At 43.9% G+C, this 23,231-nt stretch overlaps 1 protein-coding gene across 2 annotated transcripts in view; it reads right to left on the bottom strand.

Annotated features, from left to right (window-relative positions):
• Positions 1-384: 384 nt before the first annotated feature.
• Positions 385-23,231, bottom strand: part of LOC137327881 (cleavage and polyadenylation specificity factor subunit 6-like) — a 59,152-nt gene continuing 36,305 nt past the window's right edge. Inside the window, exons 5-10 of one of the 2 annotated variants that reach the window (XM_067993770.1) lie at positions 17,113-17,205; positions 10,600-11,134; positions 8,119-8,234; positions 5,325-5,478; positions 4,064-4,254; positions 385-2,984 (exon numbers count right to left, since the gene is read on the bottom strand). In XM_067993770.1, coding sequence (XP_067849871.1) covers positions 4,065-4,254; positions 5,325-5,478; positions 8,119-8,234; positions 10,600-11,134; positions 17,113-17,205 — 1,088 coding nt within the window. In that variant the 3' untranslated portion in view covers positions 385-2,984; position 4,064. The remainder of the gene's footprint in view (positions 2,985-4,063; positions 4,255-5,324; positions 5,479-8,118; positions 8,235-10,599; positions 11,135-17,112; positions 17,206-23,231) is intronic. The other variant, XM_067993771.1, reaches the window with a different exon arrangement.

Below are 23,231 nucleotides of genomic sequence, written 5' to 3'. Positions count from 1 at the left end.
CTGGACCAGGTTTTGAATCCAGGTTGAGAAATGAAAAAAAAGTGTTTGTAATCCACTGGGCTATCGAGGTGCCTAGCTTTAGTAAAGATCAGATTTGTGACCACACTGTGCTGTAAAACAGGGCACATGGCACAAAAATTGAAGGGAGTGTGCCAGTCTCAGACTCCCCAACACTTCAATCCATTGCTGGAGGGGTAGATGCATTAGGTCCATGTTCTGGAAGGACAGTTGAAAATGCCTCACACAACTGTAGGCCGTTCCTCGACATATGGAGCTCTTAAAAAAAAGACAGCAAGGTATCAGGAATCTACATTTTAATGCATTGGAGCGTATTTTGTGTCACTAAAATATACATAGTAACAAGCTACAAAGAAAACACTTACAATAGTTTTATTTTTTTTTATTTCACAGTAAACGCACAAGCACAATACAAAGTCACCGACAAATCTTCCTTTTGTCCTTAAATTGGTACAACTAAAAAAAATTATTTTTTTCCATTTTAAAAAGAAAACAGAAAACTGTCCCAAGTGAAGAAAGATTCAAATTCTACGTGGAATGCTAAAGCTCATCCATCATTTTTCCTGCGTCCCTCCCCCCACCACCCCTTCCTCCGGGTGTTGGCACCAACTGTAGTAGCACCAAGCCAGCAGGTGCCAACCCAGCTGCAAGTCCCAGAATGGTTATGCTATTCCCATTTCCAACTCTCCACATTGAAAAGTACTAAAAAATTTAAATCAAAAACTTGAAAACAGAGGTCTAGCCTGCTTCAGGGTCTGAAAGAAAATCGAGCTGCACAGGACTCACGGCCAAACTTCAGAGATTCTCACCATGGACGCTGCATGTGCAACACAACGCCATCAAGGTAGGGTTTGAAGCGAATCACTTGATTGGTCAGTAACTTTTCTGCAGTAATCAGTTAGTCTCAATTGCTCTTTACAAATCCTTCATGGTCTGTACTGCATGAACTCCCACGCAGCAACTTCCAATCAAGCACCTAAAAAAAACTCAGATTCCAGTCAAAATGACTAATAGTGGACAATTTCACTGACCTCCATCCTGTCACCATTAAAGCCATTATTGCACAATATGTTGTTCAGTCTTTTAGCCCTCTTGGTCTTAGAGCTGCTAAAATGAACATCACGAAAGCTGGGCATGTGCAGGCAATACCTGCGCACAAACTCAAAACAACCACTAGTCTAGGGATCAGAAGAGCCAGGGGCAAGCAAATGGTTGCAGTACTAACTTTTCACCACCAGATGGCACCGACACATACTGTATTTCTATAGCATATAGTATTCAGAGAGTGCACTAAGGACATCTAGTGGCAAGTGCCAGACTTGCTGCACAAACAAAAGGATTTTGGTGGCTTCATGTTAACCCTTTAACATTTCTCATCACCCAACAGTGGTAGAACTGCAGCCAGTGTTGTGGCAATGTGTTTGATAATGTGGAGGTCCTGGAGAAATAAGAAGACTCAACAAAGTCTCAATTTCTTTTGATATATTTTGGGGGGATTTGACTGTCTACTGCATTATCTGTTCCCCCAAAATTGGTGCTAACAGGTTCCCAGTAATTCTTAACATTTTATTCTCTCACACTTCAAGCCAGTTAAACTGATCATTGTAAACATGGCCCCTTGCTACTATTTTTATTAACTTTAAAAAATGATACGTCCAGGGAGATTTTCTTTCCTTAATGTAGCAGTGATGTGGAGCAGCACTGAGCTCAGCTAAGTAAGTTTGCAGTGTATTCTGAGAACCAAGGAAGCCACTTTGGGAAAACTGCCCAGTGGGAGAGGATGAAAAGCACATTTTTGTTACTTCAATAAATCTTAGATAGTTAACACACAGCAATTTTTTTTAAAAAAAGCTCAACAACGGAGAGATTTTGCGGGTGGCACTGTAAGTTGTAGGGATCTCTCTCTTACGCCGTTTTGACTACAAAATGTATATTACTTCGTAAAAGATATTTTAAAAAAAACTTCATTTTTCTATTTTAAATTTACAACTGAAATACTTCTGCAACTCTAGCATCACAAAGAAAAATGCATTCTGCTGACTGGATGTGATCCGAGCTGACATTACGATGCACACTGAGAGATTCTGGACACACCACCACTGCTCTACACACACGTATAAAAAAAGAAAGTCTTCATCAGACTGCACCTGACCATTCACAGGTCGTGAGACACAGATGCAAAAGTTTCTTTTTCCTGCACCCTGCCCTCACCCAGATACAAAAGGATTAAAATAGATGCGTTTACTCCATGACAGAGTGATGATGGTCACTATCCACCCGTACATTTGGAACGTGGAAAGTGTTATAACATATAGTGGGAAGATTTCCTCTGATTGCTATTTCGAGTGAAATCATAAATCTGTTTATTTAGAATTTTGCTCTGAACAGTGAGCGACCAGAGGAAATATTCCAATGTTATCCACAGAAAACAAAACAGATATCATTAGTTACAGAATTATATTCAAGACGATGCATCCTAGTGATGACATTTTACCCCCTAAAGGTTTTGCCAGTGACTCTCAACAGGTAATACATGTTAGGGCTCAGGCTCAGTGCCCTCAGTGGGCAATGAAAAGATTGGCATAGACAATTACGACAACCAGTCAAACATGCGGCCTCCTACTGAAGACTCCCTCCCAGCCATCTGCACCTCATAGTAAAAAGATCTGCCCAGCCAGCAACTTTTAAAGAAACTGAGAATGTAAAAAATGTTTAATATATAATTGTTGAACAAAACAGGTTGTTCGACATAATAGCAGATTTATGTTCCAGAACTCCATTCCCAACTGGAGAAATTATTCAAGTTGCAGCTCTGTGTGTACTAACACTTCACTCCCTACAGCCCATGGTGCACATTCCTCTCCCAAGAATTCAGCTCCTTTCTTCACTCGTTTCAAAATGTCTTCCTGATTTTTTTTTTGATTTTTCTCCTGATCCAGGATCTGTACAAAGGTGAAAACTGTTCTCTGCAGATTGAGGGAGAGGGAGAGAGAGAATAAGAGACATTAATTTAACCATATAAGAGCTGTAGGCACAAGGGCTAGAACAGTGGCATCTACCATATTTATATCCACCCTCCCCCTACAGTCAGAATTATCTTCTCCGCCTCTGAAAGCACTGACTCTTGTTGGAGAAGTTTCACAGGCAGCTCTGGTATCTTGACCAACTGGTCATTCTTCGTGTGTGAGTCCAGACAGTCAATGTCAGGTGGTTTTTAATTTTGGGGGGTGCGGGGGGGGTTGGGCATTACAACTGCGTCCAATTCTGCTCTCACTTGATGTCCAGGCATTTGCACTTTCCAGCAGGGGTCTGGATCATGACCAGGAACAGGAAAACTGGTTAATTTTTCTCCTCCCGTGTGGGGGTCACAGAGGTCAACTGTGGGGGTCTGTATTGCTGCTCTGAGAACGGCAAACTCAAACTGTCATTTAAATTTTCAGATGTTCCAAGACTAATTTTTTATGAAGGTCCATTCTACTGACCTCTCCCAGTTATTGCTATTTTAAGCTTGCTGGTTATAGTTCGCAGTCTTGCACTCACCCTGTGCAAACATAGTAATCTCCTTTAAAATCACGTCACTTCAAACCAGTACTTCCCTAGTAGAATCTCGGCAGCATAGATTTAAAATAATTTCTTATATAAATTTCATATGTTACACAGCAGTAATTAAATCTAACAGTTTGAACAATGGGAGGCCATCTCATCTTTATCCAAAGGGTTTGAGTTTATAATCTAGGCTGACATTCCATGCGGAATGGAGGGAGCACTGCAATTTCAGAGGTATGTCTTTCAAAATAGGCATTAGACCGAAGTCCCATCTGCCTGTTAAGGTAGATGTTCAAGATTCCATGAAGACAGGAAGTGGCCAACATTTTCCCCTCAATCAACACCATCACCGTACTGCTCTTTATGACAGACTGCCGGACAGAACAGCCACTTTATTTGCCCACATAACAAGAGTCCCTCCACTTCATAAAGTAATTCATTGTGCGATGCGCTTTAAGGCGTTTCAATGTGATTCACAAGCTTTGTTTTCTAAGCATACCTTAGCGGTGTCTATACTCCCTCTCCCGATCCCTTTCCCTGTCACGGTCCCGGTCTCTATGCCGATCCCGTTCCCTGCTTCTCTCACGATAATAGTCTTCATGCCGATCCTCACTGTGAGAGCGCTCCCTGTGCCTGCGGCTCCTGTCGTGGGTGCGGCTGTACTCGCGGTCTCGCGATCGATCTCTCTTTCTGTAAATGGAATGCAATCAAGTCAATCATTTCAGCAGCTACTGTTTGGGATTTTTTTGGTGTTTACAGGTGCATGTTTGAATGCACCTTCAGTACTGGAGTGCTAATCACTTAAAGGAGAACCAAATCCTTTCGATATAATGTACTTCCCCCTCTAGATAAACATTTTTCATTTCCTCCTTTCTCCATTCCTCTCCAGAGACACCCATAACACTCTAGTATCTCAACCCAAGCAATCATTCTTCATGCTTGACAGCAGACATTGAGGCTATTCAATTGTGGAGGGCACGGAGCCCAATGGTCTCCTCGCCTGACGTGTACACACACACACACACTCTTTCCAGCAGGGATCATTGGAAAGTGATCAGAAGCAGGAATCCTGGCTAAAGTTTCTCCTCCCTAGACCAATTGTAGCACCTCCAACTACTATCAGCTAATTCAGGACAGACGGGGGATTGAACCTGCGACCTTCTAGTCCGTGAGGGCCAATAATGCCTCACAGGTGCTGCTTTTACCCATTGAATCATCAGGAAGCAATTATCCCCCCTCCTCCACCCAATTTGGGGAAAACAAATCTACCTAATAGATATCTGCTGAAAAGCATGTTGATCTGACAGGTTCCATATGGGACCACTTGTTAATACCAGCTCGCTGAGAGAGGAAAACCAAAATGGCAGGTGTGTGCTTGGGAAGGGGAGAAATTGAAGAGACTGCAGCTACAAATATCAATTAGATTTTTTATCCATTCTTTTCATATTATTAGATGTGCAATCTATTGGAAATATTCTGTCAGCTCGCTCAACCGGTTAAAGCCGTGAGAAACTGAGCTATGCAGAACAGGAAGATTCCAGGTTTCGTCTCTGGCCTGTGCTGAGTTAGCTGATCTCAGCGACCATAACATTCCCAACACTAGCTTGTGACACACTAGATTGTTGAATGTTTTGCTAGACAAAGTTAGCAGCAACCTTCCTGCCCATATGGGTGCCATCACACACGAATAATCTGCCCTCGTCCACAAGCGATAGCAGTTTCAACTAAGACAACTGAGGTGATGCTCACTGTCTGCTTACCTGGATCCTGACCCATACGATTTTGACTCAATCCCATGGAGGCAGTCCTGCAGGGAGCTGACTAGAACCTTGCAGCGGTCATCTGCAGCAACTTTCGACTGTCTAATCAGAGCAATGGCCGTAAGCAACGTCTCGATCGCATTCCCATAGTCCCCTGTAAAACACAAAGGTTGAAAAACTGAGCCCACTTCAGAACTCTATACCAACGAACAAATTGGTGCATCTAAAGCACTAATCTGGAGGGATCCAAATTGCAGTCTGTGGGCCAATTGTGGCCCCTGAGCCCTGGCAGTACATCCACAAAGCCCAGGCAAGTCAGTCCTATTTCCAATTGTATTTTATTTGCTGATTTGTTCTGTTTAAATGTTGTGGTTCTGAAAGTTTGAAAGGGCTATTCTTAGCAATGTGTCTCTTTGGTGGTTAAATCGTAAACCAGAATACCAAGATCTGTTAAAAACTTACATAGGATTACATAGAATGTACAGCACATTTATGTTCCACACAAGCCTCCTTCCTCCCTACGTCATATAACCCTATCAGCATATCCCTCATGTGTTTATCTAGCTTCCCCTTAAATGATCAATGCTAGTCGCCTCAACTACTCCTTGTGGTAGCGAGTTCCACATTTCAACCACTCTCTGGGTAAAGAAGTTTCTCCTGAATTCCCTATTGAATTTATTTATGACCTCTAGTTCTGGTCTCCCCTGCAAGTGGAAACATCTTCTCTATGTCTACCCTATCAAACCCTTTCATGATCTTAAAGACCTCTATCAGGTCACCCCTCAGTCTTTTTTCTAGAGAAAAGAGCTCCAGCCTTCTTAATCTTTCCTGATATGTATAACCTCTCAGTTCTGCTTTCATCCTAGTAAATCTTTTTTGCACCTTCTCCAATGCCTATACTTGAGATATATGTAAATTATTTGGGACATAGAGTATTCTCATTCAATGCCTCTCCTCTGCTGTCCAGCTTGGTGGGACTGCCTTCACTTGGTTCCACTCTTACCTATCTGATCACAATCACAGTGTCTCTAACAATGGTTTCTCTTCCTGTCTGTGCACCGTCACCCCTGGAGTCCCCCAATGACCCATCTTTGGTCCCATCCTCTTCCTGCTGCCCCTAGGCGATATTATCCGTAGACATGTGGTCAGCTTCCACATATATGTTGTTGATACTCAGCTCTACCCCTCCATCACCTCTCTCAACCACTCCTCTGTGCTGTCAGACTACTTGTCCGACATCTAGTCTTGGACTAGCCATAATTTTGTTCAGTTGAACATTGCAAATCGTTTTCAGCCCCCTGCTACAAAATCCGTAACCAACTACATCTCTCTCCCTAGCCACTGTCTCAGGCAGAACCAGACTATTTGCAACCGTGGCATCCTGTTCAACTCTGAGCTGACCCTATATTCTTCCCATCACAAAGACCGCCTACTTCCACCTCCTACCTCAGCCCATCTTCTGCTGAAACCCTCATTCATGCCTTTTTCACCTCCAGATTCAATTACTCCAATGCTTTCCTGGCTGACCTCCCATATTCCACCTTCTGTAATTTTCAGCCAATCCAAAGCTCTACTGTCAATATCCTATCCCACACACCATCGCTCCGTCCTAACTGACCTACGTTGGCTCCCGGTCCCCTAACACCTCCAATTCAAAATTCTCAACCTTGTGTTTAAGTCCCTCCATGGCATCGCCCTCCCAATCTCTGTAACCTCCTCCATCCCTACAACCCCCTGAACTTTCCGTTCCTCTGGCTCGGTCTCTTGTGCATCCCCCTTCACTGCATCATTGGCGACCGTGCCTTTAGCTGCCTAGACTCTGGGGTTTCATCTCTAAACCTTTCTGCCTCTCCATCTTCCTCTCCTCCTTTAAGATCCTCCTTAAAACCCATCTCTTTGGTCATGCTTTTAGTCATCTCTCCAAATTTCTCCTTCTTTGGCTCTGGGTCCATTTTTAACTTATGCCGTGGGAAGTTTTTCTATCATAAATGTGCATTGTTGTTGTTGTATGTGTCCTCAAAGCTCCATGGCACACACCTATGTGGTTCATAAAGACAAAAAGCTTGGACATCCCAGTGTTATCCTACCCATTTTCTTTCAGAAGCTGATCGGTCTGCTGTGCATTTTCCAACATTTACTAGTTTTATTTGAGATCACAATTATTAATTGCAATTTCCTTAACCTTCTTTATTGTTGCCAAATTTCCTTCTTCAATCTCAATGTCTGCCCAGATGGGTCAAGCACCTGAAGGCAACTGGCTGGCAGCAGGTTTGCCCGTCAACCATTCCTCTTCTGGATGAGATGGAGACGACTTCCTGGTGCTTCTTGTTCCAGCACGTGGGCTTATTCACAAACTGACAAAACAGAACCACATACTCTGTCCTTATTTACACTGCACACCGAACTTGCCTGCAGACTGGGTACATGGAGGTTCTCAGTAAGCATGGGTATGGTGCTGGCAATCATTGAGCAGCATTCATCAATATTATTCCTCCAAACTTTCCTTTCTTGTTCCTCCTAAGCTCCAGATACCCCATCCTACACATACTGCCTCCTCTTTGCATCCTCACTGTTGAAGTCAAGGCTCACCACATTATCGGCTACTGGAGTGCTGCGAAGTGCCCAAGGTACCATATCCCTGTACGGATCACCATCTGAGGCGGGCAAGGAGAGGTGGGAGTTTTACTGATACCTTACTCTGTATTCCTCGTAGAGGAGTACAATTTTGTAGCTAACAAGTTACTCAGTGCACAGGGACGGGGTGGAATGGCCTGCATCCTGCTGAATCACTAACCTGTGCTGGCTCCAGCCACAGCTTTGGAGATGGCACTGCTAGAGATCGCTCGGTTCTTGTTCATCATCTCTTCAAACTCTGCCTCACTCAGAGGAGGACTACTGGGGTCAGGATCTCTGCAAGGAAAATACAAGGCATCTCATTATCAACATGTGAATCAAAATAGAACAATCATCAATCGTCTCAGACATCATGCTGCACAAACGTCACATCCGCAAAGAAAACTAGTGAGAACTAAGAACGTTTCACTGATGTAGGGACAGAAAATGCGTACTAAGTCGTTAATGGCCTCGTCCTTCAGTGTATTAGAAAATCACTTGGCAGACTTGATGCTCCATGTGCCTTTGGGTCTCTATTCATAGCTTGCCTGGCTGGCTGTCGGATGTTAACTCAGCTGGGATCAGAGTTGATCCCTCTCTTTTCCTGCTCTCCACCAAAAGAAAGCAAGGAAACGCTATTAGGAGGCAAGATTATCCCAGCCTCCATACAGCAAGTGAAAGCATCCTATTAAAATATTTGACAGAATTATTGGTCATGTCATTTTTTTTTTCCTTCTCCTTGCAGAACATTTGGACTCCAGTGACAGAACTAAAATCAGGAGCTTACTGTGTTGAAGAATTGCAGGCTCAGGCTTGAGTCCCATCACTCCATACTAAAGCATAGAGCTTGTTGGGCCAAACAGCCTGTTTCTGTGCTGCAACAATCCATTATTTGTTGTCTAGCGTTTCTGTCACATTTCAGACATCACACTTTGTATGAAGTGCCATAAATAACAAGTGAACAATCTTAAAAAGCACACAGAAAGAGAAAGAAAGTCCATTATTTCCTGCTGCTTTCTCTGATCGTGAGATAACCTCGTCTCTCCCCAAAGAGGAGCCAAGCAGCTGCCAATCTAGAGAAACTTCCGACAGCAACATCAATTAGCCTCTAATTGACCAGGCAATGCCTATTTAGACTATTTTTGAACAGGGACAGGCCTGGTTAGTATCTAAACATCACAAATATGCGCCAAATCCCTGATTACCCATGAGCATTGCCACAGGACATTAGCCAATATATCTTGAGGCACGTCTCTCAAACATGAACATTTTTGTGTCACACTTAACAAAAGTACAAAAAAAAGAAAGGCACTCATTTCTTGCTGGTTTCAGATAAACTCTCCCAGCAACAAAAATGGTCTTTAAATGACTTCAAAATGAGCAAATATGTGCATATTTACAGCAATAAGACCATGTGACCTTAAAGGGACGAGCCAAATTACCTACAGATCTTCCTCAATAACAGAACATTACATTGCACATACACGATTTAATGTTCCGGTCAATAGAAAACAAAGCATCCTCTGAATTACACGAGCAATGTCATGGGAAATTTGCTAGATATTAGATAGATTATATTGAAAACATTAATGACTTAATTCTTGTGGTTTAGGATAATGAATTTCTCAACTGATTATTGCTATTATTATTCAGTCCCAATCACCCACAGTTCTCTGCATCTCACTGTAAAACAGAATCTTGTGGTTACAGGCAGTAATCTTATTTTCAGTGGCCTGTATAGATTTATCATACCATCAGAAATAAGAAATGCTGGCAAACCAACTCCCCTGTGCTCAGATACATATCTCTCAACATGCAAATCTGGAAATAAGGGCCACAGCTTTGAAATCAGGGACAGTTTATTTTATTATGCTTGGTGCCACAAATATTCAATAACCTAATACTGTCACTATTATTTATGTGCTCCTAATGAGTTTAATCCATTGTTATTATTTTTACAAATACAAAATAAGGATGTATCAGTCTGTTATGTGCTTAAATGTATTTTTCTGCAATATTTCTCTATGAGAAAGCCCCTGAATATATTTTTACAGTGCAAAGAAATTAAGTACTTGCATTTATATGGTGCCTTTCATGTCTCAAAGCACTTCACATTCAATGAGGTACTTTTGAAGTGTAGTTACTGTTGCAGCATATGGGAACACAGCTGTGCAACGAGTCTTGTTTTCAACACAGTGGGATTTCCACATAATTTTCATCCACTGTGTACAAATTGTAAACCGCAGCATGTGAAGAGAGAACTAAGGCCAGCACACGCAGGCAATGGGTTAAGGCCTGTTGGTTATGTGAAAACCTCATCAACCCCTAAAATTAAAATCTTGCAACTTACCCCCCCAGGAAAGCTCACATTGTGCCTGCCGAGCCCAATCCTGTCCTCACCCAACATCCAAATGACCCAACAAGGGTAACTGGATGGGAATCAGAAGCAGTAACACTTGCTGATCATCCCCCTCAATCCCAATTGTAGTGATCAAATAAATCAGCACTGAAGAGAGCACGGTCCTGGGTTGTTCTGTTCTTGGTCTATATGGTTCAGTGCTGTACCAGGCAGTGCTCTTACCCATTGAGCCAGCAAGGTAGCTAAAGACAGATAAGAGTATGCAGCTCAGCTGGACAGGCCTTAATAGAGTTCATTTCCTACCTTCCACGTTTGAATTCATCTCTGTTGTACTGAGGTGGTGGCAGTCTGCCATAGGCGTCCGATGGCGGTGGTGGGAGTCCTCTGTTATCAACTGGTGGAGGCAAGCCGGCATTTGGGGGTATAAAGAAGGCTGGGTTGATGTGGGGTGCAGGTGGAACAGCACCTGGAGGAGGCACTGCTAAGTGGGGAGGGAGTCCTGGTGGCAAAGGGGGTATAATAGATCCTGGAGGGCCAGGTCGGGTTAAGAATGGGCCCGGTGGGTGCAGGGGCCCTGGCTGCATCTGAAGTGGTGGTCCGTATCCGGAGTTGAGCGGAAGTGGCATAGGAGGGGGCAGAAGACCTGGGGGTGGAATCCCATGTGGAATTTCACCATATGGAGGTCGACCGGGCATCTGGAAAGCAGGTGGTAACTTATCCCTCCTGGGAGGTGCGGCTGCATTTTCAGCTGGTGAGGGCCCTCTCCGTGGCAATGGGGAATCTCGGTGGTCTGGAGAATTCACTGAGTCATGTGACTGGCTTCTCTGAGGATTCTGTCCTGTGGAAACATTTACAAAACAATGTCAGCAATTAAATCATGAACAAGTACCAATTTGGTAAATATGCTCCCAAAAGTGAGGTCATTTGCAAGCTAGAAAATAAGAATATTCAATTTCAGGTGCAATGCCTGATGGTACAGCTTTGCTGACCTTTCACTTTCAAAACAGCACCACCTGCTGAACCACTTACCCTGGTGGCTTAAGACTTGGTGCCAAATTAGAACCAGCTGTACAGACTGTTAGGGTAAGTCTCGTACTGCTCCTGAGCTCTGGCGATCTGGGTACAGATTCCCCAAACAATCGGGTTTTAACTTGCATCAGACTGAGGAAACATCTATCCCCTCAGTCTCAGCTGGGTGCAAGCTCCAGCCACAGGGTGAAAAAATAGAAATGAAGCCTCTGTTACCATCTCCCCAATAAAACACCTTTGGGGGGTGAAATTCCCCATAAGAAAATGGGAGAATGCCTGCTTTTCTCTGTAATTAATGACCCACTAAAGAGAACATCACAACCAAGCCTGATCCTGTCCTCTTCCTCTGATGTCCACGTTTGCGCACATCCAACAGGGGTTATGGAAACCCTGGTCGATTTTCCCCTCCAGACTCACTGAAGCCAATTGTGACAACCTTACCCTAGATGGGATCAGCAATGTCAAAACAGATCAAACTTGGAGTTTTCTTGGTCTCTCTGGCTCAACTACACACTAGGTAAATACAGCGAGCACCTCGAGGAGGCAGAAAACACAAGTATCGGACTGTAGGCTGTCCATTTTCTCTTTGGTAATTGGAATTTCTTTACTTCCCCTGCCTGAGTTTACCCACTGATCTACCAGTTAGACCCTAAGGGACCTGCTTTCCATTTGTTTTATTAACCAATCAGCAAGGCCACTGGTTTTCAGTTTGGTTGGAAAATTAAAAGAACTGCAGAATTCATTGCACAAAACACTGGCAAAAACTCCATGTAATGAAAACAAAATTTGACTTTAGTTACCATAAACCAGTGACCCTGAGGATCAATAATTCACAGTGGAACATTAGTAAGAATTTTCCACTGCACTGTTTCTTCAACATTGAACTGTAATGATATACTGTCCAAAACAGAAAGTGCTTCATGTGGTTATGTTTGAAGCTCAATGTGTTGCAAGCGTGGAGAGAAGAGTACTTTCAATATAAAATGATTCCCCATCTTGAAAGATAAACTAACTATCTCCTGCCTGGCAGGACAATCCTTACTTTGATATTTTTTAGCTTATAGTGCAGGACACCACCATTTTCAACAATGTTGAAGAGGAGAGGAGAAGGTGAGCTAAATCAGGAAGTAGTGAGTAAGTGATGCCAAAGTTGGGTTTTAAAGCTTTGAAGACTGTATGATGAAGTATAGACTGAAGGAGGTAAGGAGTTCCACAGTTTTGAGGTCCTGGGCAAGTGAGTTAGGATAGGTTACTGTGCAATGACTCTTGATTTCAACAAAGTGAAGAAGCAGGTTTCACTCACTTCATAAACATTCACACCTACATTACTCACTAGCATCAATTCAATGCATTTGTTTTCAAACAGACTCCAAATACAACTCACTCAAGACTTTACCCTTCTCCCACTGTGCACAATAAGGAAACAAAAAACAGCAATGGACTGGGGTAAGTGGCATGAATTACTCGAGCTCCATCTCCACTGCTGGTGACACTGGAATCCATCAAGCCTTGTAATTCCCTCCCATCAAAAGCTGCTACATTCTGCAATGCTTGAAGGTTGTTTCCTTTGTACTAAATCACATTCTGAATAGGGGGGGGGGGGGGGGGGAGGGGGGGAGGGTTGGTGGTGGAGAAAGACTTAAACCCCAATTTCTCTCCACTCTATCTCAGCTGTAACTCTTTGACCAGGTAGAACTGTTTCAGGAACTTTTAAACTAACTGATCAACAAGAGGACTTAATGGAAGGAGAACGAACAGCCAGTGGCCCTTTCTCCTTCTTATTCAACCTCCAAGGAGGTAGAATGGTCCACCCTCATAACACATATTAAACAGCCTGACCAAGTGCCACCAGCATTTTATCTCAGATGAAGCACCAGAGAGCTACTCTGCTGATATCCAATAAAGTCTTGGAAATCAGCATTCAGGATCAGCCCAGATAGAAGTTAGAGAAAGTTATTACTGGCCAAGCATGCAGCAATACACAGCTATTACGCTGCAAAGGAAGAGGTGAAATTTTGATTTTTCTTTTTATTTCATTAATTGACCTCCCAACAGGAGTCAACCCACACCATTTCTGAAGCTGGGAGTTGAGATGTGGCAACAGTCGAACTCGGCTTCTTAGTAAACTGCCACTGCTCTGTAAAAAGCACCAACACCACGTGTGTTTTTAGTGGGGCAAAGGTCCTGGCTGACCAAAGGCCGAAACTTACAAGAGCAACCAACCTTAGAAATGGTAGCTCCAATGGGGGAAAACTACCATTGCAAGAGCTGAAAAAATATTTTAAGCATGGTTTTCATTTGAAAAATTAATACAAAGATATACTTTTTGAATGAGTAATTGAGGATAAGATTCTAGGGCCTTACCTGGGGTTATAGAGACCATGGTGTAAAGGCCTAAATTTTACACATTACAACAACAAATTGCATTTATTTAACACCTTTAGCGTAGTAAAACATCCCAAGGCGCTTCACAGGAGCATTATCAGACAAAATTTGACACCGAGCAACATATGGTGATATTAGGACGGGTGAAAGAGGTAGGTTTTAAGGAGAGCTAGTATATGATGTACAAACGCTAGAGAAATTGGATCAATTAGAAAAGATTTGATTGACTTGTAAAATGTTTCTATTTACTCTTTGCCATTGATACGGTGGGCTGCTAGGGCTGAAATGTCTGCTAGCTACAGAGCAGTAATGCACGGAGAAATTATTCCAGTTATTGAACAGGAAAAGGCAGTGAGACAGCATCCAATGGTTTCCACAAACATTCTTTATAATAACCACTAGCAATAGTGATGAATCATAATTCAATTTATAATGACACTGAAACATTAGAGATTAGAAAACTCCCCCAATAGAGGATAGAAGACGTGTGGAACAGACTCCCAGAGAAGGTAGATAATTCAGGGTCAATTGACATGTCTGGATCAATGTCTGTTGAGAAGCAGGGTTGAAGATTTTAATAAGTAGAAGAAAAAACTTAGTGTTCCTTAAAGTAGAGAATGAGCAGGTGGTGGTGGCAGAACAATCATAAGGACTCTGAATGGGCCAAGATTGATGGGTTGAATGTCCTTTTCTCACTCCAAATTTTATATTCATATGATCACAAACTCCAAAAAAGTCAAAAACAACAAAAACTGTCAAAGTTCCAAAGATCAAAAAAAAAACATAAAAATAGATTAATGACACTTCATAAAGCTATATTGAAATGAAGCTGAATCACTTCCTACTGCTGAACCCTTAATAATGGTGAATGTCACATAATAGATTCATGTACACAACCAGGACAAGCCACAGGATAAACACAGAGCAAGATTCCTGGCTGTAAGTTGCAGCATTTTGAGACTGACAAAAAGTGTTTCTGAATTTAAATCCATCCTCTCGTCTAAATCCTTCCAAATCACAAGCCATCATTGCCTAGCTAAGGACATGTAGGCAGCCTAGTACTACTGAGACTGGGAGTGACCGTAATCCAGCACCAGGTGATAATCTCCTGTGGGAACAGGCACCTCCATTTCATTTCATGGTCAAGATTGGGAACAGACATGTGTGGGGAATTTGTAGGAGTGAATTTGCAGGCTAACACTTTGGGGCAAGCTACATCACCTCACCACATTAAGTCTTTTTTAAAAATTAGACGTCTGCATCATATGCAGGCGCTCCACCTGAAGATTGTTTCTCCCACAAGTCGCTTTAAGGCACAACCATGTATGTACACACTGCAATTTGTACATATGTAAATGGAAAGTGGCAGTGTTACAGAAAATAGAGAATGGTGGAAGGTGAAGTGGGATCATGCATTGCTGGCCTTTTCCCATTCATAAAACTTCCTGCAAAAATTCACAGACTATATCAAGCTGCACAAGACAGGAGCCAAGAAAGAGGGGAGTGAGTTATGTATTCTCTCATGTTGCAGCATTTATTTCCCCCCTATCTGATTACACTCAAGTTAGCACTTCTATTTGGACTACATAATGCATTAATTTTTGATAATTTACAGTTAATAATGCTGGGGATGATTGTAGACAGAAGTCATGTGACACTGAAGTTACTTTGATTTGCAAATCCACTGACACCAAGCAGGAGGTAGAGAGATATGGGAGGTGACTGAAAGCTTAGTTAAAGGGATAGGTTTTTCAGAGATTTTCAAAGGTGGGGAGAGAAGTAGCAAGAGGGAAAAGGTGGAGAAGGGTTTAGGAAAATTCCAGAGTGTAACATCTTTGCCAACAACAGTGAAGCATATGGGGGAATGGAGGGATGAGGCATGGGCTCAATCTCCTCTAATTTACAGTCTCAATCCTACTGCTGTGGAGGGAGGGAACACTGAGCAGAGGCCAGGCACCGCCCCATAATCAGAGGAAGAAACACTGGAGACAGGGTTATCGTCAGCCTGCTCTTGGCACATCCTTGTGACTAATTCAGATCACCTGCCTAAGACAGACTCCAAATATGTGACGCAGGGTCAATAGATGGTAGAAAGAGGTGGGCGGGCGGGGGTGTGGGCGGCACAGTATTTTTTTTAAAAATCTGCATTTACATCATCTTTTGATTTAAACACTGAATGACAGCCCTCCACCCTCCAAAGTAATAATCGGGAGTCAACTTTACACATCTAATCTATAGTTGTAATAGAAGTTCAAAAATTATAAGAGAGAAAAAATGTTACCTGCAGTATAAAATTATCCACAACGTGCTAACACATTATTATTTTGTCAACTATCTTGTCCTTCTCTTCAGTTTGTAACCGCCCCCCTCACCACACACACACACACACACACACATACACATAAATAGAAGTTTAATTATGGTGGGGTCAAGGCTTTTTACATAAAACATTGGAGCTTCCTCAGTAAAACACAGTTTAGCATAAAATAACAATCATTTAGGAGATTCGCTGTTATTATTAGGTTTGATGAACTGGGGAAACCTTTCAGTCTTAGTAAATCATCTGCTCAACTTGAAAGTAATATATTCTTGTGGTGAGCCTAGCCTGACACCACATTTTGCAAACATTTCATTCCCGAGTTCGACCACTTCCTGCAGCTGAACTGAATTCTGTCAGTGCGGAGATTAATAACGGGAGGAACCAGTTTCCATGATTGTAGGCATACGTTCTATTGAGGATTTGGATTTATAGTTAAAGTCGGTAGCACTTTCATTGTAACAGGACTGTCACCCCAATCAACTGAATTGGGACAATGGAACTTCACTGTAAACACAAGTTCTTCTATAAGCTAAACCAAGGAAAACCAATTGTACTTATAAACCATTTTTTAAAAACCCTTGTGTTTTTAGAACCATTCTATACTCAATGAATGTGACACCTTTTCCCTAGCAATCATTTTACTACAAAATAAATAAAGTTAGGAGAAACAAAAGAGTAATCAGCTCTTTGGATGTTTGCGCTTTATCCACTTTATCCCACCACAACATCGCAGAATAAATCTCATTTGTTTTTGTAGGGCTCCCCTAGTGGCATAGTAGATGAAGACGCTACCCAAAATTGTACGAAGCCATATAGACCAAAAAGTCCCCGGTTTGATCCAAGATCTGCTTTGAGTTTGCAAAGCTTAGCCAGGGCAGCAGTAGGGTTGTTACAATTACTGCCAGTGCCATTGGATTAAGGGGGCGGGGGAATCAGCCAGGATTCCTGCTACTGACTCCTACCCAGTGACTCTATTCGTAAAGTGAGTGGGTGTGTGTTCACATCTGCGTGAACATCGGGTGAAAACAGGATCAGGCCTTGCTGTAAAGTCCTACACAGTGGAAAAGCCTGCTGATACTCACCATAAAGATTCACACAAGAAGAATGGCCACTCGGGCAAGGTACTGGAGGGCAGCCCCAATAAGAGTCGGCACTTTCGTGAAGGGTGGGGAAAGCTGACAAAACAAAAGTCTTCGGTGTGAGGGTAGGGGTAACGTTAGCTTCAAACATTTTTTAAAAATCAATGTCTTCAATTAAAATTTTCCATTTTAATAACACTGGTTTTACACTGGAGCTATTTCCGATTTGAATATTGAAAGGGCACAATCATCTTTAGTACACCATTTAATAATACAGGGAAAAATGGATACATTTCAAAACGTAGGTGAGATGTGACTTGATTTGCAATGTCCAGTGATTCACAGATACAGAATCTGGTTTCAATGTGTCTTTACTTCATTTTAATTTTTCTACTTTTTTCAGAATTTATGATCCACTTTTCCCTCACTACAGTTATGCCCACTTTTGGGATTAGTCTTCTTCATCCATGTTTCCTTTGTCTCTTCTACTCCCATCTCTCTTTCTTTCCGTTCTCTTTTGTCTGCCTTCTTTGTGTAGGTTTGCGGTTCATAATGCAAATCTGATTTTTACACATTCAAAAACCAAGAAAGGTCAGTGTTTAAATCAGAAGGTGGCTTGCCAGAATTTTGGTTCTACTGGGAACTGCAGACTTCCACAGCACCTCACTGATAATAGTGAGCCCGAAATATTCTTTCACTGGTACGACAGAGCATCTGAACCTGGCTGCGTATCCAGATTGGCGGATCTTTCTATCACGGCGGATTTCATTTCCTTCTGCAGCTCTCCTTCCCTTTCATAAATCTTTCCAGTCTTCCTCAGCTTATGAGCACAGGAACAATATGTAACCCGTCAGTATAAGCTAACACCAGACTCAGCAGAATTTGGTGGATTTTACTTCAAATTTATTGAAATCTAACGGTCAGCTTTTGCACACCCACGCGCATCAATTTAAAAACAAATCAAACTTTTAACTCTTCCGGTCACACTCCTGCAATATAACGTAGCAGATAAAAGTGCTATCTTTGTGTCTGATTTTGACTGCCACTTTGCGAGCGTATTTTCATACCTCTTAACTGTTTACTAGGCCCAGGTCTGACCAAGACTTGCATACTGTTTCCACATATGTTAAAGGTCTTCTGACACCTCTTCTCACTCCTGGGCAGGATACAGGAAAAAGCTGCTCACATGCAGGCAATCCCTCGCTCAGCTCTAGAACTAATCGCTCCGTCTCAAACTTTGTCTTTATTTTATTGATACTACTATAGTTCTTGTTGTTCTGAACTTTGCTCTCTTCTTTCTTGCACGTTACAAAGACACCAATCTTAATGATCTTTCTTCCCCCCTCCCTGCATCCTTGATGCTGAAATCAAAATTTAATTGCACTATATCCTATCTTAATTCATTCTTTCCCAGAAACTCAAAACTTACCTCAATCAGGCTTTTAAAATCCAAGCTTGGCAACAACTTGCACATGGATTGGACACTGAGAATGTGTCCAGTAGTAATTGGAATTGGGAAATGAATTACGGGAGGTGATCAAAGGCATGGTTGAAAAGGTAGGTTTTGAGGAAGCTACTGAAAATGGGGAGAGATGTATCAAGATAAAGGGATTTATTAACAATTCCAGAGTGCAAAGGCTCTGCCTCAGATTATGAAGCAGAGGGGGGGGCCGGGGTGGTGAGAAACATCGACACACAATGGACCAGAGTTGGAAGAGCAGAGGGAGTTAGCTGGCATGGAGGGCTGAAGACAGTGGAAGTAGGGGGGAGGAAAGCTATGGTGAAATTTTTAAATGAGGATGAGGATTTTGAAGTCAATATGCTGCAGATGGGGTGCCAATCAAAATCACATGGACAGGGGCGATAGGTGAACAAAGACAATTCATTCACCCAATACCTAACAGAATATGAGCAGTAGAGCCTGGGTGAGTTGGAGTTAGTGTAGAGTGAAACTCAGGATGCCAGCATCAGAGAAATCAAGCCTGGAGGTGATTAAGGCATTGATGAGGGTTTTGACAGTGGTGAGGAATGAGGTGGGGACAGACACTGGTGCTATGATATGGGTGGGAATAGGCACATTTTGGTGCTGGACCAGATGTGGAGATTTGAAATTCAGCTCAGAGCCAAAAAGGACACTGAGGTTACCCATCATCAAATTCGACCTGAGCAAACAATGAGGAGGGAGAAGGAACTGGGGGGGGTTGGATGGAACATTTCTGGTGGGAGCCAAAGAGGATGCTTACACTCAAAGCAGTTCTGGCCCATCCGTGATTTGATGTCAGACAGCGCAGCATCAATCGTGGAGGTGATTGTGATGGTGGAGAGGTAAAGTTGGGTGTCGTCGGTGTACACAGGGAAATTGACACTATGCTGAAGGAGCATGCAGATAAGAATAGGAGGGGTTTAGATGTTTATCACCTATTCATTTCTTTCTGATTTATTGGATCTTCAATTTTACTTTGAATACCTGCACTATAGGCCTTGGACCTTCACCTAGACACTGCGGGCTAATCAAAAACAGCAGCCAGGTTGCCCGCAGTGGTTCAATGAGTTTATCCAGTGACTAGCCACATAGACCAGGAATGTTCCAGATTTGATCCCAGGTCTTTGCTGAGAAGGCTCATCTCAGCCAGGGCAGCAATAGGGTTGTTATACCCCTGGGTTCGTGAGGGGACAATTAGGTCAGGGCTCCACTCTTTGTCGCTATATAGTGACTCTTGTTGGAAAGTGCATGTGCGGCTGTCAGTTTAGGACAGGATCAGGTTCAAGTGTGATGCCCTCACAATTGAATGACTGGTAGACATGCTAGGCTCATATACCATCATACATCAAACAGCTGTTCACCACCTTTGGAATTGTACCCTATCATGAGTCAGTGCCTTTAGGAAAGGAGTGGAGAAAATAGCAGCTATTTTGCATCCATGATAGCACAGCACATAAAGGTCATTTTGTGAGGTCAAAATCCACTATTTTACAGCTCAGTAATCACTGATGCAACAGGAACAAAATTGGACAAAGTCTTGATTTAAATGCAGATTGTGTCCGAAAGCATAGGATGTGCAAATTTCAACAGAAAAGTTAAAATACACAGAATTCTAAGCCCAGTGATTTCCACCAAACCTGGCTATTAGCTTGGTACCCAGGAGCTAGCAGGGATACCCATTTACAAAATGACAAGTTCCTGCTCTCCAGCTTCATATGTTACAGTTCACTTTCTTTCAAAGGTGCTGAACTCCACTGAGCTTTTATTTCTTGCACCATGATGTTAGATTACTGATCAGGATAAAAGGATGGACTGACTGACAAAGAACCATAATAATCCTACTCCTCCCTGTTCATGGTTTATTCATTTTTGAAACTTCATTTTGTGCTCTGATATATCAGACTTTCCGGGAATCAAGAGATTGCAAATAAAAATGGTTGAGGTTAAGTCGCTCAGGGATGAGAGGGTAAACGCACCACATGGTGTGGTAGAGAAAAGTGCTAAGTTCAACTTCAGATTTCTCATATCCATGGCAGCAATAAGGGCACTACAATTGACTACAGTACCTCCACTTCTAATCACAATCCAGTGAGGCCTGCTGGAAGTGCATGTGTGGCTGTCAGCTGAGGACAAAGTTGGGCTCAGATGTGATGCTTCCCACAGACACCCAATGTCTGGGGTCCAAAAGAGGATCCCCCATCGAGTTCCTCAGGTCATCAAACTTCTATCCATATATAATCAATCTCTGTATTTTTCTGTACTCACTAGCATATTCCATGTTATTTCTGTGGCTGTGTACTAATAAAACAAGTGTTCTGCAATGATAGCACTGCTTTCTTTTGGGTAGCTGTCAGAGTCTTTGAAAAGTTAGGGCAGGAATCCATAAGGATTTATCAATATTTGCAGGGGGTTCTCCCACACAGAAAGGTTTGAAAACCTGTGGTCAAAGCTCACATATGGTGACCAAGAATGGTCACTTGGGTGAGTTGACGGAGGGTCGCCGATATCCATGGAACTGTATGTCATTATGAGGGAGTTCCGTCAGGACAGTGGGAGAATACTGAGCATTCAAAATCAAAGAAGTCCATTTTTAAGCAATCACCACCAGGATGGGTGCAAATGGTAGGTTTTTAAATAACAGCCCTTTTTTAACTAAATGGATTCAGTTTTTGTAGCTCAGAATATTCTTGAGTCACAGACACTGTGTTCTTCCATTTACTACGAGTTTGCAAACTCCTTCCCCATTCCCCCCAATTTAACAGCTGTCACAGTGTTCAAAAACAAGTTATTGGAATGAAGTTGGGCTCGATCTAGGTAAATACACAGCCATTAGTATAGCACTAAGCTAAATAGGCCAGAAGAGTCCCAGGTTCAAACTCTGGTCTGAGTTAACCGATCTCAGCTGGGGCTGCAATTGGGACTACAAATGACAGCAGCGTCCTGGGCTACAAACTTTAACTCTCCAGACTCACACATGAAGGATTGATGAGGTAGTGGGGGGTTGCTGGTACCCACAGAAACGTACCTCAACAAGAGTTGGTAGCTTCAGAAGGAAGGAAAAAGAGGGAGGGGGAAAGGGAAGGAGGGAGGGGGAGAGAAGAAGGGGGGGGGAGGGAAGAAGGGGGGGGGGAGGGAAGAAGGGGGGGGAGGGAAGAAGGGGGGGAGGGAAGAAGGGGGGGGAGGGAAGAAGGGGGGAGGGAAGGAGGGGAGGGAGGGAGGGAGGGAGGGAGGGAAGAAGGGGGGGAGGGAAGAAGGGGAGGGAGGGAGGGAGGGAGGGAGGGGAGGGAGGGAGGGAGGGAAGGAGGGAGGGAAGGAGCGGGGGGAGGGAGGGAGGGGAGGGGGGGAGGGGGGGAGGGAGGGAGGGAAGGAAGGAAGAAGGGGGGAGGGAAGGAAGGAAGGAAGGAAGGAAGAATGGGGGGGAGGGAAGTGGAAGGAAGAATGGGGGGGAGGGAAGGAAGGAAGGAAGAATGGGGGGGGAGGGAAGGAAGGAAGGAAGAATGGGGGGGGGGAGGGAAGGAAGGATGGGGGGGAGGGAGGGAAGGAAGGATGGGGGGAGGGAGGGAAGGAAGGATGGGGGGGAGGGAGGGAGGGAAGGAAGAAAGAAGGGGGGAGGAGGGAGGGAAGGAAGAAAGAAGGGGGGAGGAGGGAGGGAAGGAAGAAAGAAGGGGGGGAGGGAGGGAAGGAAGAAAGAAGGGGGGAGGGAGGGAAGGAAGAAAGAAGGGGGAGGGAGGGAAGGAAGAAAGAAGGGGGAGGGAGGGAAGGAAGAAAGAAGGGGAGGGAGGGAAGGAAGAAAGAAGGGGGGGAGGGAGGGAAGGAAGAAAGAAGGGGGGGAGGGAGGGAAGGAAGAAAGAAGGGGGGGAGGGAGGGAAGGAAGAAAGAAGGGGGGAGGGAGGGAAGGAAGAAAGAAGGGGGGGAGGGAGGGAAGGAAGAAAGAAGGGGGGGAGGGAGGGAAGGAAGAAAGAAGGGGGGGAGGGAGGGAAGGAAGAAAGAAGGGGGAGGGAGGGAAGGAAGAAAGAAGGGGGGAGGGAGGGAAGGAAGAAAGAAGGGGGGGAGGGAGGGAAGGAAGAAAGAAGGGGGGGGAGGGAGGGAAGGAAGAAAGAAGGGGGGAGGGAGGGAAGGAAGAAAGAAGGGGGGGAGGGAGGGAAGGAAGAAAGAAGGGGGGGAGGGAGGGAAGGAAGAAAGAAGGGGGGAGGGAGGGAAGGAAGAAAGAAGGGGGGGAGGGAGGGAAGGAAGAAAGAAGGGGGGATGGAGGGAAGGAAGAAAGAAGGGGGGAGGGAGGGAAGAAAGAAAGAAGGGGGAGGGAGGGAAGGAAGAAAGAAGGGGGGAGGGAGGGAAGGAAGAAAGAAGGGGGGAGGAGAGGGAGGGAAGGAAGATAGAAGGGGGGGAGGGAGGGAAGGAAGATAGAAGGGGGGGAGGGAGGGAAGGAAGATAGAAGGGGGGAGGGAGGGAAGGAAGAAAGAAGGGGGGAGGGAGGGAAGGAAGAAAGAAGGGGGGAGGGAGGGAAGGAAGAAAGAAGGGGGGGAGGGAGGGAAGGAAGAAAGAAGGGGGGGAGGGAGGGAAGGAAGATAGAAGGGGGGGAGGGAGGGAAGGAAGAAAGAAGGGGGGGGAGGGAGGGAAGGAAGATAGAAGGGGGGGAGGA

Source organism: Heptranchias perlo, chromosome 12 (genome assembly GCF_035084215.1).
Source record: "Heptranchias perlo isolate sHepPer1 chromosome 12, sHepPer1.hap1, whole genome shotgun sequence".
Taxonomy (NCBI): Eukaryota; Metazoa; Chordata; class Chondrichthyes; order Hexanchiformes; family Hexanchidae; genus Heptranchias; species Heptranchias perlo.
This window is presented reverse-complemented; position numbering and strand designations above follow the sequence as displayed.